This window comes from Bactrocera dorsalis, chromosome 1 (genome assembly GCF_023373825.1).
Source record: "Bactrocera dorsalis isolate Fly_Bdor chromosome 1, ASM2337382v1, whole genome shotgun sequence".
NCBI lineage: Eukaryota > Metazoa > Arthropoda > Insecta > Diptera > Tephritidae > Bactrocera > Bactrocera dorsalis.
Genome location: NC_064303.1, coordinates 78,593,782 through 78,612,466, shown reverse-complemented (window position 1 = coordinate 78,612,466; position 18,685 = coordinate 78,593,782). Strand labels below are relative to the sequence as shown.

The 18,685-nt window shown below is 36.0% G+C and overlaps 1 protein-coding gene across 6 annotated transcripts in view; it reads right to left on the bottom strand.

Moving 5' to 3' along the window:
- LOC105223466 (nitric oxide synthase) overlaps positions 1-18,685 on the bottom strand; it is a 296,079-nt gene that overhangs the window by 218,231 nt on the left and 59,163 nt on the right. For all 6 annotated transcript variants that reach the window (XM_049449814.1, XM_049449811.1, XM_049449819.1 and 3 more), the window contains exon 5: positions 17,594-17,685. In XM_049449814.1, coding sequence (XP_049305771.1) covers positions 17,594-17,685 — 92 coding nt within the window. The remainder of the gene's footprint in view (positions 1-17,593; positions 17,686-18,685) is intronic.

The following is an 18,685-nucleotide window of genomic DNA, read 5'->3' as shown; positions in this document are numbered from 1 at the left end:
CGAACCTGTGAATTGCGATTGCGATAGCAGTTCACAATAGGGATATTCTCTTGCTCTTGCAAGATTGCAGATTGCAAAAATACTACACCAAAATATACAAGGGCACGAGAGCACCCATTGCAGAATCTAGTGATATATGAGCGACTGATTCAGTCAATTTATTGTAAATGACTATTGTGCATGGCTATTGTGAATTGGCGCACCTTTTCCATACATTTTTAACAAAAAAAACTGTATCAAACTTTATAATTTAAATAGAAATTATAAAATCTAATTAAAATTTACCTTTCTCAACAATTTAACGACGTAATATGTCTTTATGTAAAATGGCAACTACAACAGGGTTGCAATTTTATTTTTGCGTGACATTGCACGCAAATATACATGGGTTTTGGTCTGACATATTGTACAGCCCTTGCAAATATTTTTCTGCGTGTGTTTGTTGTTGTGCCGTTGTAAATCTGCAATTCTTGCACCGTGCACCGGGTTTTGCAAGAGCAAGAGAATACCCCTAATAAATTTGTGAAACTGTGATTTTTTAATAGTACAGTACATGCGATCATAATAGCAAATAGCAGAAAAGTAGCAGCTTTCTTCTGGGTATTGTATGTATATATACATACATATATGCGTATATGCTATGTTTTTAATATTTTCTCAAAGATTAGAAAACTCCCGTTATTAATTTGGTCTTTAAAATATTATTAGCGGGTATTCAAAACATTCTGATGGATTATGGAGTTTATTAGTTTTTCTTTGAAAATATTAAAAGCGGATCATACCAACATACAAATGAACTATGCAATAAGCTCTAAGTTTCAGGTAGCCGAACCGCTCCAACATTTGCGAAAATGTAGTGAAAAGAAAGGCGTAAAAACTTGACTCGAGTTACAGGAACCAAAAGAGAATTTGCCGCCAATAACGACAAAAGGTTCAGTCGTTCCCACTACAGTCGGGTGTACGTAACTGGACGGGACCCGGACTTGTATTCGGCCAAACACTGTCAAATCGGCAGAATCTGCCGCTACAACAACAACAACAAAAGGTCTCCGTTTGAAAGTCGACTTAGTTGCGATCGCAATAGCAATATAAAATCACAGTGATTTAAAAATCGCAATATCGCTCATCTCTACTATGCTGACACATTTGTCAGAGGACTTTCTGATGATCTTCCTAGGTTTCTCAGCATCAGAGAACCAAAAAACCTACCAGAAGCTCTACCTTTGACTGAAATTAGAAAATCAAACCTTCAGATCAAAATACGCAAACAATCAGCATGAACATACCAATATCAATATCCTAGACAACAATATCAACAACAGAAATTTCTTCCAACTTTTAACCAACAATTTCCTCAAAACAAACTTTAAACCTTACAGTGAACAAAATTACCAATACTGCAATGAATCCCAAAACAACGAACACAACTAAGACTTTTCCGATACAACAGAAATCCTCTTAAAAGTTGCACGCAAATCTTGGAAATGATAGTTTAAAGGAACTATCTGTAATAATAGATACTGAAGAAAATTTCATTATCGTAGCAAACAAACGTATTCAACTCCATCAATATAGGGCGCAGATGTTCATTCCATTCAAATCCGTGAGGAACATACATATGAATACTTCAGGAAAAAACGAAATTAAAAAACTTGTACAAAAACACCGAAATTTATTTTCAGAACCTAATGAAAAACTAACGTACACAACAAAAGTAATAGTGGAAATTAGAACAAATTCGGATGCACCTATATACTCAAAATCATACCCATATCCTGAGAGTTTAAAACAAGAAATAGAAAAACAAATAAATAAACTATTTGAGGACGGTATAGAAAATCAATAGGTTGTACCCAAAAAAGATGATCAATCAGGCGATAAGAATTTCATATTAGTTATTGATTACAGAAGGCTAAATACAGTTACAACTGCTGACAGATATCCAATACCAGAGATAAATGAAGTATTATCAAAATTAGGAGAAAACCGAATATTGTCAGTAATCGACTTAAAAAGCGCTTTCCATTAAATTTCTCTTAAGGAAAGTACGAATTCACAAGACTACCCTTTGGACTGAAGAACGCCCCATCCATATTTTTTTTTTTTTTGCGGGTGAGGGGGTGGAAAATGCCATCATCGGTGCTATCGTCACAGCAGCGGTAAGTGCCACTTGCAGGTCACTAAAAACCCCGCTCTAAGGAACCGTCGCCCACCCTGGGACCGCGTTTGCATTACTTCAGGTTGGCGTTCCATTTTTCTCATTGAGAGATTTACATCTGCGCACCTGCGTCCAGGTTCCGCTTTTTGATGCGTAGCAAGATTGCTGCGTATTTCTGGATAACCCTCCAGTTTGTTTCGCTCTCCAGCATGACGCTGGTTAAATTGTCAGCGTTTATTGGCCGACCAAGTCTTCTCCTTGCCAGCGCTGACATGCAAAGAGTGTGTCTTCAGCGTCGTCTTCTGTCGCGTCGTTGTATAGGCATGACGGCTCTTCGACTTTCCCATTCTGTAGAGGTACAGACGCCCCATCCATATTTCAACGTACATTAGACAACATTTTGAGACAATATATAGAAAAAATATGTTACGTTTACATAGACGACATAATTATATTTAGCAAAGACGAAAAATCTCATTTAATATGAAAGTACAAGCGGACAAATGCTTTAAAAATCAAGTACAATTTTTTGGATTCAATATTTAATTTCTTCTTCTGGTATTTCCACAAACCAATCTAATGTAAAAACTATTGTAGATTTTCCATACCCCAAAACACTTAAAGACCTTAGATCATTTTTAGGACTTTCAGGTTATTATAGAGAGAAGAGTATAATTACGAATTAAGATATGTACATATATACCTGGTAAAGCCAACATACTCGTAGTAACAGATACTCTCTCAAGACCATTTGAAATAAATTCTTTATCAGTAGCCACACATTCAGGTGACAGTTCATCGCACAACCTAATTCCTGCCGTAGAAGTACCCATAAAAGTTTTTAAAAACCAACTTTGAATCTCTTTAGGAGACAAAGATAGTTACCAATTTAAAATACCATTTCCTACATACCATAGACATGTAATAATTATACAAACATTTTCCTCAGAAACCCTAATTTTACTTTTTAAACGTTACTTAAACCCTTCGGTGATAAATGGCATATTTACTTCCGAAGAAATAATGGGAATAATTAAAAAATATACTCAATTCATTTTTCTAATTATAAAATTCGATATACTCAAACGAAAGTTGATGAGATTTTGAACAAGGGCATTCAAAGCGAAACAATATTAAAAGAACATAAACACACAGAAATGGAGACGAAAATACAAAACAGCTCATACAAAAATGTTATTTTCCAAAATGAAAGCAAAAAAAGAAGCTATAATTAAACATTGCAAAATCTGTAAAGAAAATAAATACGATCGTCATCCTAATAAACAATACTTGAAACCCCCATGCAACAAACCCCTGGTGAAATAGTTCGTATAGATATATAGAGCGGAGAGAAAAATCTTGTACTCACCGCAGTAGGCAAATTTTCGAAATTCGCCCAGAATCAAAAGTAATATAGGATATCAGAGAACCCTTGCGACAAATGTTTTTTCCTTTTTATACCGAAAACCATAGTTAGAAGTAATGAAAACTCCCTAAACTCAGCTTCAATAAAATTTATGGTCGAAGACCAACTTGGTATTAACATTTTCAAAACACCCCCATATGCTAACAAACTCAATGGACAAGTCGAAAGATTTCATTCCACACTTTCTAATATTATGCGTTGTCTTCAAACCGAACACACCCACCGCTCATTTCAAGAACTTTTAGATCGTTGCACATACGAATATAATTACTCAATACACTCTACAACCGGGAAAAGACCAATAAAACCTTTTTTGGAAGACGCTACTAATATTAATGATTTTAAGAGGGTAAACTTTAAGTTAGGTATATCCCCATCTATTTTAATGCCGTTTTTTCTTTTTCAGTATGGCCTTCTGGCATTAAGTTTCACCCCTTTTAAGTTTTTTCTAAAGAGAGGGGAAAGCAACACTGTGGACTAGTTGATGCACATTTTAATCATAACTTTACTCATCCGTTTTCTGCACTTTCCCCTAATGGCTCTTGTCTTTGTGTACTATCAAAATTTATCAGGTATTAGGTCAAAATCCAATATTAATATTAGCAATTTTTCTTCACAATTGTATTTTGATATTATCATTATTGTTGTGATCTGGCTTAATACTAGTTACAGTGAATACTTCTATTATGTCTTCCGTAAGGATAGAGATCACAAAAAATGGCTGTCTTAGAGGGGGTAGTGTCCTCTTATTAGTTCATCAAAAACTCAAATTCATGACACTCTGTTCATTGTAGTTTCATACATTCCTCCTAATAATCCTCTAGAGTTGTATAAGATGCATGCAAATAATATAAGCGATATTAGCGATAATTTAAACTTTAGCTTCCTAGATGGATTTTCTTCAATTACTACAGCTACCATTCACCATTCTCCGTTAGCGTTTGAGGTGGATACTTATATTTTCGCTCCTGTTAAACCTATAGACGGGGTTGGTTTTAATGCTGCATTTTGTGATTTTGCAAGATGATTTACTTTCTGGACTAGATACAGCTAATAGTTTTTCTATTCCAATAAGAAAATTCTCTTCAACTAAATCTCATGTTTCCTTGGTTCAATTTCAGCACTACACAAAACTGTTTAATGATTTGGATACATTTCTCTATAACATTAAGTAGAACCTTAAGTATTTTTGGAACCTTGTAAAATCTAGAAGAGCTTGTTCGGCCATTCCGTCGGCTTTACGCTGGGGTGATAAGTCAACATGCAACCTGGCGAAATTTCCACCTTGTTTGCTGAATTTTTAAAATGTACACGATGAGCCTGAAACTACTTTCACTTTTTCGGCTAATAATTTTCCATCCATAAATTTTGGCACACTGTGTCTTCCACAGGATGATATTGCCAAGTCTATTTGTGATATTAAGCCTTCTTTCAAATTGGATCTGGATGGGCTACCGCCTGTACTTATAAAAAATTGTCCTGACTTGGTATATCCTCTCTTGTTTCTCTCCAATAAGTCTCTGTCCTCTGGGAATTTTATTTCAGACTGGAAATTGCTATGTGTTACCCCTATACGTAAAAGTGGTAGAAAGGTGGTCGACAGCACGTTCTCTGCCTTTAATCTGTTTTTCATGTAATTAATGGAGGTATTGACTGTCCCTATTTATCAGGAAAAATTAATTTCAATACTCCTCAGCGTTGTCTCAAATCTATTTTCCCATTTTATTTTAAAAAGGAGAATACTAAATTTGCGGATTATGATCCTCTCAATCGTGCAATGCGTGAGTTCATTGTGAGTTATTTTAGAATTCTAATATAATTCTCTGTTAGTCTGTAAGAATTAATGTTCATAGACTTAAGTAACTAAATAAATAAATAAATCGTAAATGGATTATAAAGAAATTTTGTATTTTATTAACTGACGAGTGTCCCATGTGAGAGATTAAAAAATCGATTTTTTTAATAAATATCTTTCTTAGCATAGCTACGTAGAATACGGTAGTAAAGTGTTTTTTTTTTTTTTAATTTGAAGTCGTTTTATAGATACAGCAGTTAAAAAAAGGAACTGCTCGGTGCTCTGAGTGCGGTCTAGTAGCTCAAAATGAGTTCTTCCCAACACTGTGTTTTGTGGTATTAAGGGGTATGTGGTGTGATGAGATGTAGTCATGCTTCTGGGTAAGCAAATACAGTTGTAAGGCTGCACCTAATTCCTACTCTTGAAACGTTAGCAGCCCTTGGGTAAGATGTGGTAGCCAACCTCTGTGTAACCTGGGGTCACGGCTAAAAGACAAAAAGCTACAGCGAAGTCACTAAGGTTTGAGGGAGCGCTGAAATCTAATTGCAGCGTCTGTTCACCAGAATCAAACGTAATAGAGACTAGATTATGTCTGGTTGGAAAGGTGACGCTGACCAGCTCGGAAAAAAATGGAGGCATGGGTCTTATAAAGGAACGCAAATTCGGAGTTAGACCCGTGACAGGAGAATAACTAAGTTGTCGAGGCCTGGCATTCACTCTGGTGTCAGAATCAGAGATACAATTTTCAACAATCACTGATTTGTGCCTACGCCCCGACGTAAGAGAAGAACGATATGACTACAGATGCAATTTATAAGCAGCTGCAGCGTGCTCATTATAACTGCTCTTGCCACAATGTCAAAATTGTGCTTGGCGCTTTCATCGCTAGGGACAGAGAAGGCATCTTTGATACAACAGTAGGAAAATTCAGCCTCCTTGGCGAATCCTCCCAAATTGGTTGTGGCTGATCGACTTCACAGGAGCTTAAAATATGATTGTCTGTAGTATTCGTCTCCGGATCGCAAAATTCAAACCATACGACATGTCTACATTGTACTTGACGTGCTACAATCACACCCGATAGTTAAACGGTTTTATACTCGACTTGCATTTCAGCTCTCTGAGAGCACTCATCAGCATCTTGGTAAAAGGGAACTGCTGGTACGACAAGAACTGTCGTGTCGCAGTGGAGAGAAAGTGGACTGCATACATCGCAAAGTCGCGATCGACCATAATACGAGCAGGGAGGGATAGGTACCGAGAGTTGAAGATGGAAGCGAGACGCATATGCAAACAAAACAAGCCGCTATGTATGAACTTGGTATCCACCAAATCTAATACAGCTGTGTAGGATAGGAAAGGAAGACTCCCTATTGTATGATTTCTTCAAAATATTGCTGGAGAAAATAATACGACCTGCAAAGATAAATAGAGAAACGAAGCGTAAGGGTCTGGGTATAAACAAGGACAAGACGAAATATCTCCTGTCATCAAACAAATAGTCATCGCATTTGCGACTTGGCTCACACAACACTGTGGAACTTTAAGTCGTAGATAATTTCGTCTATCTTGGAACCAGTATTAACATCAACAAAATTATCATCCTTGAAATCTAATGCAGAGATATTCTGGCCAACAGGTGTTACTTTGGACTAAGTAGACAATTAAAAAGTAACATCCTCTCTCGACGAACAAAGAACAAACTCTACAAGTCCTTCATCATTCCTGTCCAGATATATAGAGCGGAGGCATGGACAATGACATCATCTTACTAGTCGGCCTTAGGAGTGCTCGAGACAAGGGTTCTGCCTAATATTTGTGGTCATTTGTGCATTCGCAACAGCGAATTGGCACGAAAGAGCTCAACAAATGTTCACACTTTCCTTCATCGTATTACAAGAACGGTTAGACCGAGTTGAATTTTGTATGGTACACTCAGCACATGGAGCTATGTATTTATTATTAATCAAAATTTCCCAATTTTAATTTTTATAGCAACAGCAAAAATTAACGCAACTTTTTTTTAATTTCCACCAAAAGTCCAATTATTGATATATCCATTCTGTTTATTCAAGATTACAGCCGCATTTCTTTTTTATATCTTGCCACCTGTTGCTACAGAATTTATAATTTTGTTCACCTAACGGTTGTACGCAATACATACATTCTGTCAAGTAAAAGCGTGGTCAACTTTACCGACAATTAATGAAAGATTTCGCTCTAATTCCTTCGCGAGCCGATAGAGGGAAGCTTTGTCCTTGTTGTATTGTCAACAAAGGTTCAGTTATCGTTGATCTTTTGAAAGAGAATCACTTTAAACTTCATGAGTGCTAAGTTCGCGTCGCGCTACGAAGCCGTGTACCTGAAAGGTCCCAAAATGTCGCAATCAGCGGCTGCTAAGTATATGAGGCTTTTGTACAGAAGTAGATACAGCGATATAAAGTGGCTAAAAATGTCGATGATTTACCAAACGTGGTTCGATAGGAAAAGTGAACAAAAATAAAGATGAAAAAAGAATAGTAAATCTGTTTGCGCGGAATCCTGCTTTAACACTGCGACAAGTACAAGCAAAATTAAAGGCAAAAGGTTTAGATATATCCTACGAAACTATCCGAACCCTTCCTCATATTCATGATCTGAAATGGCGCAACACAATGAAGCAGCCTCTGTTGACTGAAAAACTTGTGACAAAGGGACTCGCTTGGGCACATGAGAATATTGATAGAGATTTTGAAAATATCATTTTTACTGATGAATGTTCTATATGGGCACGTTCTGTCCTCTAGCAAGCCTGGTCAACTTCCACCAATCGGCTTGTTCAGCGGACCGTAAAACATGGAATAAAGGCGCATCTTTGGGATTGCTTCTCAAAGCAGGGATTCGGCACTTTGTACCTCTTTACTGACAACCTTAATGCCGAGAAAATGATAAAAATCTACAACAGACTTTACTGCTATCTGCCAAACGATGGTTCATCAGAAAAAATGAAGATTGGATTCTTTGCGTGCCAAAAATTGTTCAAATCCAACAAAAACTGTTTAAGGCCCTAGGTACCGAATAATTGAACCCCAATACCTATAGCTGACTTTTGGAATAGTCAATTAGTGAGATACATATTTGAAATTCAGGGATAATCGTTCTCTGATAATGGTATGTCTGTATATCCAAATTGGGTTCAAATGGGGCTAATACTGCCGCTAGCCCCCATATACCTAATATAAAGATTTTGGAACATCCGGGTGATTTTATTCTGCGTATACATATCTGCCAATAAGAGAGTTATCTCATTGAAAATAAGAGAGCCTATTTTACTCATAACAGTGAAATTTGTGCATAAAATAGATAAATTTGAGCGAAAACTTGAGCTAGCCCCTAAATTATAATACTAGTTATACTCGTATTAGGACTTTCGAACATCCAGCTGACTTTGCTCTATATAATTTTTTGGTATGTGCCAAGGTAATAGTATGTGGTATTGAGAAAAATATATAAAATCGGGTCGATAATACCCCAACTCCCATATTCTAAATATAATGATTTTGTGCTTTTAATAAACCTTATGTGTCTGTCAGTGTTTGGGTAATACATACATACATATATAGAATATATAAAATTGTTTAGTTTTCGATGTTTTAGTTGACGATTTACACCTCAAAGTATAGTATTTTCCTGGCTTTGATTTTTTCAAGTTGCAAGAGTATAAATTTTAAATTTTAAAATTTTGCTTTGCTTGCCTTCGAGGTTGAATACAGTAGCACAATCGTGCTTTCACAGACACTTGTCGCGACATGTTGGTGTGAGGTGTCTGGCACTGTCCGTGCGCTATTGTGCGCATAGGCCGTGGACAACGGTGGCATAAAATGTTCGGTTGCGTCCAAACTTAGCCCTTTCTTATTTGTTTTCAAATAAAACAATCAGTCGGAATCATGGAGGAAGTACGTTCCTATTTTTTGAGCCAATGCCTTTAACACAAATTTTACATATGTATATGTATGTTAATAAATCATTATAAACTTAATGCTCTATCTCTTTATTGATCGAAGGAAAAAAAGGCAAACAGTCCCAAAAAGCAGGAAGTCAAATAAAAATACCTCTTTAAGTTTCATTATAGGTAACAGACTTATTTAGTTTTATTGAAATATTTTATTTCACGTCAGCTAAAATTATGATAAATCGCTCGGTCATTAAGAGCACACCACCAAATATAATTTCAATTTGATAACAATTTTTTACAAAATTAGAATATTAAGACCATATATTTGGCTATATAATGTAAACTAGTTGTCCACAAAATATTTTCTCGAAAATGTTTTAATAAGGAATAGCCAATTAAGCAAAAAAACAATTAACAAAAATGTACAATCCAACTTCACACATTATAATGCAAAATGTGCTCAATGGTGTTTAAATCGGGCGAGTTTCCAGGCAATTCAAGTGTTGAATCTTTAGATGGTTAAAAGTATTGGCCAACTGAACAAAAATCAAGCTGAATAGGTTCATATACACCAATTGATGTTTTAAACAAGAGTGTCCTGGAAGATTAGGCGATCCGCATAATAATAATACCCAACGATTACCCTCCTCCGGCCCAACCGACGCAAGGGGCGCAATCCGCGAACGAGCGGAATTAGCCGAGTCATAAAAGGCAAGAGAGTTTTAAGCGTTGCGATCTTAAGCTTCTCAGCTACAGAAACAATAATTTCAACAGCCAAAATTAAGAATTAAATTTAAGTTTATAATACTTAAATGTTACTTGTTAAGAGTGGATAAAATAATTTTTTTAATGGTAAAGAGTGAGTTAGATCAAATGTGCTGGAATGAGAATTGAAATCATAACATATACGGCGGAATGATTCGTTTAACTCAAAATTTGTTCTAGCGGGAATGTTAAAGTTAATATCAGATAAGAGAAATGGGCTACAGACTGACCCATTCATGAGTTTTACAAGAAATATTATACCAAGCATCTCCCTACGACTAGCGAGTGTCGGGAGATTTATAAGTTTTAAGCGGTTAGTGTAAGGGGGAAGATTTAAACTGGAATCCCAATGCAAACGATTTAAGGCAAAAAGTAAAAATTGTTTTTAAACGGACTCTAACTTATCCGAATGGACTTGGTAACTAGGGTTCCAAACCACAGAAGCATACTCTAATATAGGGCTCATCAGAGATGTAAAAAGAATTTTTGTGGTAAGCGGATCTCTAAATTCTTCAGACCAACGTTTAACAAAACTAAGAGCGCCTTTAGCTTTAAAAACCGTGGAAGATGCGTGAAGATTAAAATTGAGTTTGGGGTACATAGTTACACCCAGATCAACAAAACTGCATACTTGCTCCAACCTAAAGTTTTGTATTGCGTATGAAGTTGGGTTTACAGCTCTACGTGAAAAGCACATCGTTTTACATTTTTGAAGGTTCAATGGCATGTCATTTCTATCACACCAAGAAACTAGGTTGTCTAAGTCTGCTTGTCAGTTGATCTTTCGCTGTTTGAAGTATACGTTTTAAAAAGTTTTACATCCTCAGTATATAATAAAACTTTTGAAAACTTAACAACAGATGATATGTCATTAATAAATAAAAAGAACAGAATTGGACCAAGATGGCTCGTCTGTTATAATTGCTTCAAAAAGTTTAGGTATTACAGACAACTTTGCTATTCCCCTATAGTTTTCTATAGATGACCTATATCCCCTCTTATGTATAGGAATTATAAATGACTTTTTCCATATGGATGGAAATAAGCCTTGCATAAGAGATGTGTTAAATAGTTTTGTTAGGGGTATAATTGGCACATTTCTTAAGAAAGCATGATGGGATCATATCTGGGCCATAGTTGTATGATTGTTCTAACATATAACTGACATATAACTAACTGATATAAGACGTCTGCTTCGGAAATGGTAGGTGCATTAATGACAGAAATCGGACATAACTTGTGCTGAAGCGGAACATTTTTTGGCGAATAGTTGGACTTGAAGAATTCAGCGAACATAGTAAATATGGTGTGATTGTCACTAGACATACTAGATTTGTGTTTCATAGCGGACGGAAAATTAGAAATCCTGCGTTTGGAGTTGACGAAATCATAGAACAATTTTGTATTACGTATAATATTATATTTTACTTTATTTATATAATTATTGTAACATATTTTGATAAGTTCAGCAAATTGTCGACGCAATTTAGAATATTTTGAATAGTCAGCAACTAAACCAGTTTTTTTTTTAAGTTTAAAAGCACGAGATTTTCTATTTTTTAATTTACGTAGTTCTTTCGAAAACCATAAATTAGAACTCATTTTTTGAGTAACAACACACTTTGGAACATATTTTTCAAATAATTTTAAAATAGTTTCATTAAAGTGGGAAGCACTAAATTCAATATTGCCGCTGTAATCTGGCCAAGTTATTTTAGAAATTTCGTAATTAATCTTGTGTATTATTATGAGCAAAGTTAGCTATGATTTCGATGTCAATTTTCAAAGCAGGATAAGGATAATGCTCTTCAGTTGCGGGTACTAAAAAAATTTTAATCAATGTCGTATATTTTTGCACATTCATTATTCCATCAACAAAGTGTAGAGGTCCCAAAACATGTTATGAAAAGCAACATCAAATCATTTGTCTTTGAGGAAACTTAATTTTCTTCACTACACAATTATCTTGGAACCTCTCACTATATGAACGGCGCTCGAAAAGCAAATTTTTGTGAGCTTTTCAAATTATATTTGCTTTAGTCAGCCTTCATAATCTATTGCCAATCATTAGTCATTGCAAGTCGTTTAGACCTAAATGTTTGTGTTAATAGTGGCTTTTAAACTCACATCTCTAAATTTAAATCCACTTGGTGAAAATTTTGCATTTCCTCAATTATAGAAAGTGCACTTTTATACGGCTGTACGAGGTGTGTTCAAAAAGTATCGCGAATTTTGTGTTTTTTTCAAAAATTATTTATTTATTCATGAATATCTATTTTGTCCCCTTCAAAGTAATCCCCATGAGATATTATACCAGTGTTTCCCAAAGTGGGCGATAATGCCCCCTTGTGGGCGCTGCAGGTGTCAAGGGGGGCGGTAAGAGACCCAGAAAGAAAATGGGGCGTTGTGTAGAGGCCTGGGCGGTTATTTGTAATTTTATTTAGCTAGGAGGCCTCTTAGACAACGACTACATGAGCTATCGACACTCAACAACAACTTGTGGACATCAACTAATATGAATTAAAAGATTGCTCAAACTCGGTTCTATATTTCTCTCCGCGTAGTTCATAAGTATATCTGTCCTATTTTATTGAATATTGGAAAAATGAAAATCATGTCAATCGGTCGCTCCGTTTCATAACGGGGCATTTCTACAGGATAGAATTTATAGAATACTAACTGTCAAATGTATTGTTATTGCCATTGCCAAATCTGTATTCGGGCATTTGCTATCATAATATAATCATAAGATAAAGATCCTTTTTTACAAATGTATTTCTAGGAAAAATAAGAATTCATATTTTTGGACTACTATATAATAATTGTGCTTAAGCATTCCTATATAAACAATGTAATATTTATTTTATATTCATTTGTGGTTTTGCGCGCAATAGATGAGCATTACTTACGCCTCCTTTACATTACTGGCGAAGTTAAACGTATTTCTCAAAGCAAAACAATGTCGGAAGTAAAAAAGAAGAGACGGCAATACTGTGCCGAATACATTAAATTCGGATTCATTGAAAATCGCACAAACCCATCCTCGCCTTTGTGTCTTCTATGTCTAAAAACATTTTCGAATGAAGCAATGAAGCCTTCAAGACTGCAAAATCATTTCAATAAAATGCATCCAGATAAGAGAGAAAAGAATGTAGCATATTTTCAAGACCTAGAGAAGAAGCATAATACTCAGCCAAGTGTAGCAAAACTATTTTCGGCGGCTTCTAAGCAAGATGACGACGGACTTCGAGCTTCGTACAATATCTCTTTGTTAATTGCTCAAAAAGGCAAACCACATAACATCGGAGAAGAGTTAATATTACCAGCAATAAATGAAGTAATAACTACCGTGCTTCATAAATTGGCCGCAGATATTATCCGAAAAATTCCTTTGAGTAATAATTCTGTGCAAAGACGAATTGATGAAATGGCTGAAAAACATTGAAGAATCATTGAGCGATCACCTGAGGACAAGCCAATTCGCAATTCAGCTCGATGAGTCCACTTTACCAACTAATGAAACATTGTTGTTGTCTTACGTAAGGTTTATTAAAGATGAGAAAATATGTGAAGAACTATTATTTGCAAGAAATTTAGAGACCGATACAAAAGGCGAAACCATATTCAATATACGAGTATTGGAAAAGTTTTGCGACGAGAAAGAGATTCCTTTGAAAAATATTATTTCAATTGCTACGGATGGCGCTCCGGATATGATAGGGTACCATAAAGGCTTAATAGCGCACTTAAAAAATAAAATTCCAGATGTCCTTGGTGTACATTGCGTTATTCATAGACAACATTTAGTTGCTAGAAACTTAAGTGAAAAACTATTTCAATCACTGCAATATGTCATCAAAGCAGTTAATAAAATTCGCAACAGCTCTTTGAATGATAGATTATTTCATCAGCTTTGTGTTAGTAATGACGAAGATTTCAATCGTTTGCTGTTTCATATTGAAGTTCGCTGGCTATCAAGAGGCAATTGTCTGACTCGATTCTACAACCTGTTTGACTCTGTTATAGAGTTCTTGGAAACTAAAGATGCAGAATTTCATAACATCAAAGAATTATATAGCTTACATGACAGACCTGTATAAATCATGTCGTTGAATCTCCAACTGCAAGGCGATAAACTAAATTTAATTAAAACAAAAAACGTCGTTGCTGCTTTCGCAGCCAAACTGCTTCTACACAAAAAGAATCCGGACAGACGTGAGTTTCACAATTTTCCGAATTTATCAGTATCATGCAGTACCGACGAATTGTTTGCCTACTGCCAACATTTGGAAAACCTCCACATTGACTTTACCGAACGATACCAGGACATTTTGAACTTTGAAATACCAGTCTGGGTGTTGGATCCGTTTTCAAATGTCAACACAGCAATGTCACCTCAGCTGGAAGAAGAACTTATAGAATTGACAACAAACGAGGAAATAAAAATCAAGTTCAAAAATGGTTACCAAGAATTTTGGCTACAAAAACCGATCTCGCAATTGTACTCTGGATTGTGGTCAATCGTTCAACGATTCTTGATAGCATTCCCATCGTCATATTTGTGTGAACGTGGATTTAGTGCTGTGACAACACTGCTTACTAAAAATAGAACGGTCCTTTCATGGGCCTCTTCAGTTTAGGGAACAAGAAAAAGTCACAGGGGGCCAGATCTGGGGAATACGGTGGCTGCGGCATCATTAGTGTGTTGTTTTTGGCCAAAAAGTCGTGCACAAGCAACGATGTCAGGATCGGAAAGGACCTCTCCGAGCCGTTGGATACCAAACGATGTTTCAGACAAGGTTAACTCTACTCTTGGAGAAAATAGTTCGAGCTGCAAAAATAAATAAAGAAGGTACCATCTTCTATAAGAGTATGCCACTGCTGGCGTACGCCGATGATATTGACATCATTGGCCTCAATAACCGCGCCGTTAATTCTGCTTTCTCCAGACTGGACAAGGAAGCCAAACAAATGGGTCTGGCAGTGAATAGCAAAGAGTACCTTTGGTTTGAAAATGTTTATAAAGTGGGCAGGCCCCGCCCCTAAAAAGGTCAATTATACTACTGCGATCAAATTGAATTGGTTTTTCTCTAAGTTGGTAGTACTGTTAGTGAAATCTATGCTAAATTTCACATCAAAATATTCATTAGTATTTGAGATACGCGTCATTTTGTGAGGCTTTAAAAGTGAATTCTTCTATTATTACTATGTCTGATTTTATTGAATAAAGAAGTGCGATAATGCACCATTTCATACTGCATTGGTTATTCGTGATCACTTCGCCGCATTTTCAACTAATATCGCAACCACCGCATTCGCCTGATTGTAACTTTTGGCTATTCAGCAAATTTACGTGACCGCACCCGTTTGACAACATTTTGACTCAGTTGAGGATATAAAAGCTGAATCGAAGAAAGCTCTGATGGCCATCACGATATCATATACTCGTAGATGGTAGAAAATCCTGATATTAGTTATGTAGGCCAAGTTTTCGCTCAAATTTATATATTTTATAAACAACGATACACTGTTATAAAAAAACGCACTCTCTTATTTTCATTGGGATAACACACATATTGGCCGATACATGCTGTGCAGAGTCACCGGGAAGTTCGAACATTTTTATGTTAGGTAAATGGGGTCTAGTAGAAGTATTGGTCCGATCCAGACATACCCTTTTAAGAAAAGGATTATCGTTTAATTTCAATTAGTTATATACATATGTATATGACACATTGATCGACATTTTCGATCAAAAGGCAACTGTAGGTAACAAGTTCTAAATATTTGTTGTCTAGGGGCTTGAACAGTTTTTATTGGGGTTAAAGATATTTTGATCAAGAGGTGGCACACATTGAAGACATTATTGGAGCAAAGTTTTATGCCGACAGGTGCCCCTTGCTACTGTGATCCCCTGTACCAAATTACAGCTTTATATTTTAATTTAATGCTTAGTTATGGCACTTACCAAGTTGCATCGAATTATCTCAATTTACAGCTTGCATGAACGAACAGATAGACAGTCAACCGGATTCCAACTTTTCTCTTCATGCTGATCATTTACATACATATGTACAAGGTGTGTTCCAAAGTAAACGGGACTTTTTGAATCTAGCGCACCCTGGTGGAGCCGTCTATATGTCAACTGGTGCGTTAGAATCTGCTATCTTTATCGATTGTCTAGTGAGAATTTCATGGCATTTCATTGATTGGAAGTGAAGTTATTGCGTTTTAAGTGTCAGTATTTTTGTGTTGTCTGTGCGAAAATGATCTTCGAACAAAGAGCCAGCATTAAATTTTGTCCCTATCCCGTAGCAGAATGCACGAGTAGTTTCAACGTTTTCAAAGAGGTCGTGACGATCAATATTGGGGCCAATCAAAATCCGTGACCACCGGAAATTCCGTCGAAACTGTGCGCGAGTTCAACAAAAATCAGCCGAAATCATCATTAAAATTCACGGAAGTGGAATTGAACATCTCAAGAACATCGATTTATCTTATTTTGACCGAACATTTGGCTTTACGAAGGGTGTGTTCACGGTTTGCTCCGCACAAATTGACTGACGACCAAAAATTGCTCAGAATTCAACATTCGAACGACGCTTGTGACCGATTATTTAACCAAAAATCACATTTGAACCATTAACCACTCCCCGCAATCACCTGATATGGCACCTTGCGACTTCTTCCTTTTCGGAAAAATGCATTTGCCCATGACAGCAAAGCGTTATGCAGACATAGAGGCCATTCAAAAGGCTTTTACCGGCATACTGCCGGCCAACGAGCTAAAACACTCGTTCGACATGCTTTTGGACCGTGCAAAAAGCTGTATTGAAGATGAAGGAGAATATTTTGAATAAAATAAATTGATTTTGCCGAAAAAAACATTTGTACTGTTTTTTTTAAGTCCTGTTTACTTTGTAAAGCACCTTGTATACATATATAACCCTATATCTATCTCGTTTAGTTTTATGTGATATGTAAAACCGGGTGAACAAAACTATAATACTCTGTAGCAACTGGTTGCAAGAGTATAAAAATTTTCAAACTTCCAGTGACTTTATATTACAATAATCGGCCAATGTACTATGTTTAATATAAAGTTTTGCCAACACATAAATATTGGTATTTCCCCGGCTTTGATACTTTCAAGTTGCAAGAGTATAAAACTTGCGGTCACACGCGAACCTAGCCCTTCCTTAATTTTTTAATATAAAGTTTTGCTAACTTCTGAAGGTGTTTCCCCATAAGGCTGCAGGACAATGCATACAACCGAACTTAGCCCTTCCTTACTTGTTGTTTCTTACCTTCTTTTGAAGCCCACCGTAAATCATTCAAAATAACATTTATCTTGTCAGATCCAAAATTTCTGCGAACCGCAAAAAATCGGCAAAAGCTCTTATACTACAATTCCATTATATTACAACTAAATTGAATGTAAGGAATCAAAATAAATGCGAGCAAAACAAAACACTGATAATAATATAATAACATCCCGTTATTAAATCAGCTCACCTGAGATTTCCTTTGTTAGTTGCATATTTAATGTGATTGCAAATAGCTTCAAACATACCACTGGTTGTGGTGACATAGCGGCAATCGAAAACCTGTAAATAAATACGGAGAAAATAAAGTAAATAAAAATTGCTACGAAACGCTAATGCGCCACAAGAAAAAAAGGAACCTGAAAGTAATATATAGTACTTATTACCAATTACTATTAACTATCACTTATTCCATTTAAATATATTTCTGGAATATTAAAGATACATGGAACCCGTCTTACTTGTTAGTAAAATTATTATTGATATATTAATGTGAAGCTAATCAAATTTATATTACCGAAGGTATCTTGTTTAACTTTTCTCATGTAATTATTATCATATTGAAACAGCTGAGCGTAGCGTGCTTTATATTTGTACGTTGAAAATAATTCGCGATTTACATTACTTTGAAAATTATTACATTGCGCAAAAAGTTGTAAGCCTTTGTATATATATGTAAAATTCCTTATTGGTTCTTCAATCTTATCTTATGTAATCCCCCTTATAGTAATCCGCCTTATTTCCAATACACTTGTGTGAACGTTTTTTACAATCCTCGAAGCAGTTGCTTTTGGCAATTTCTGGAATAGCCTTCAATGCGCGCAGCGATTCAAGTTTAATGGCTTTAATTGACTCAAAACGGTTACCTCGAAACGGTCGTTTGCTGAAAAGCTAGAAGTCACAAGGAGCTAAATCGGCCGAATACGGTGTTGTATCATGATATTGGTTGAGAATTTGGCGAAAAGCTCACGAGGAATCAATGCAGTATGTGACGGTGCATTATCGTGGTTTTTTTTTTATAGTAGGAGGAAGCATCGAAAGCCGGAGTGCGAGACTTACTCCGCTAAACATAACCTACTCCCATCTCATGTCTCTCCCACGGGACCACTGATCAAAGTATTACTTCATGGGAGAGAAGAAGGTCGGACTGACTGAAGCCTAGTCTGTTCTAAATGTCTCAATCTTGTTATAATTAGATCTGCCACTCCGCTGACAGCTTTCCACTTTACAGAGGACTCGCACATAAGTGCTGTCAAATTTTCCACCGGTGGTTTTCAGCTTT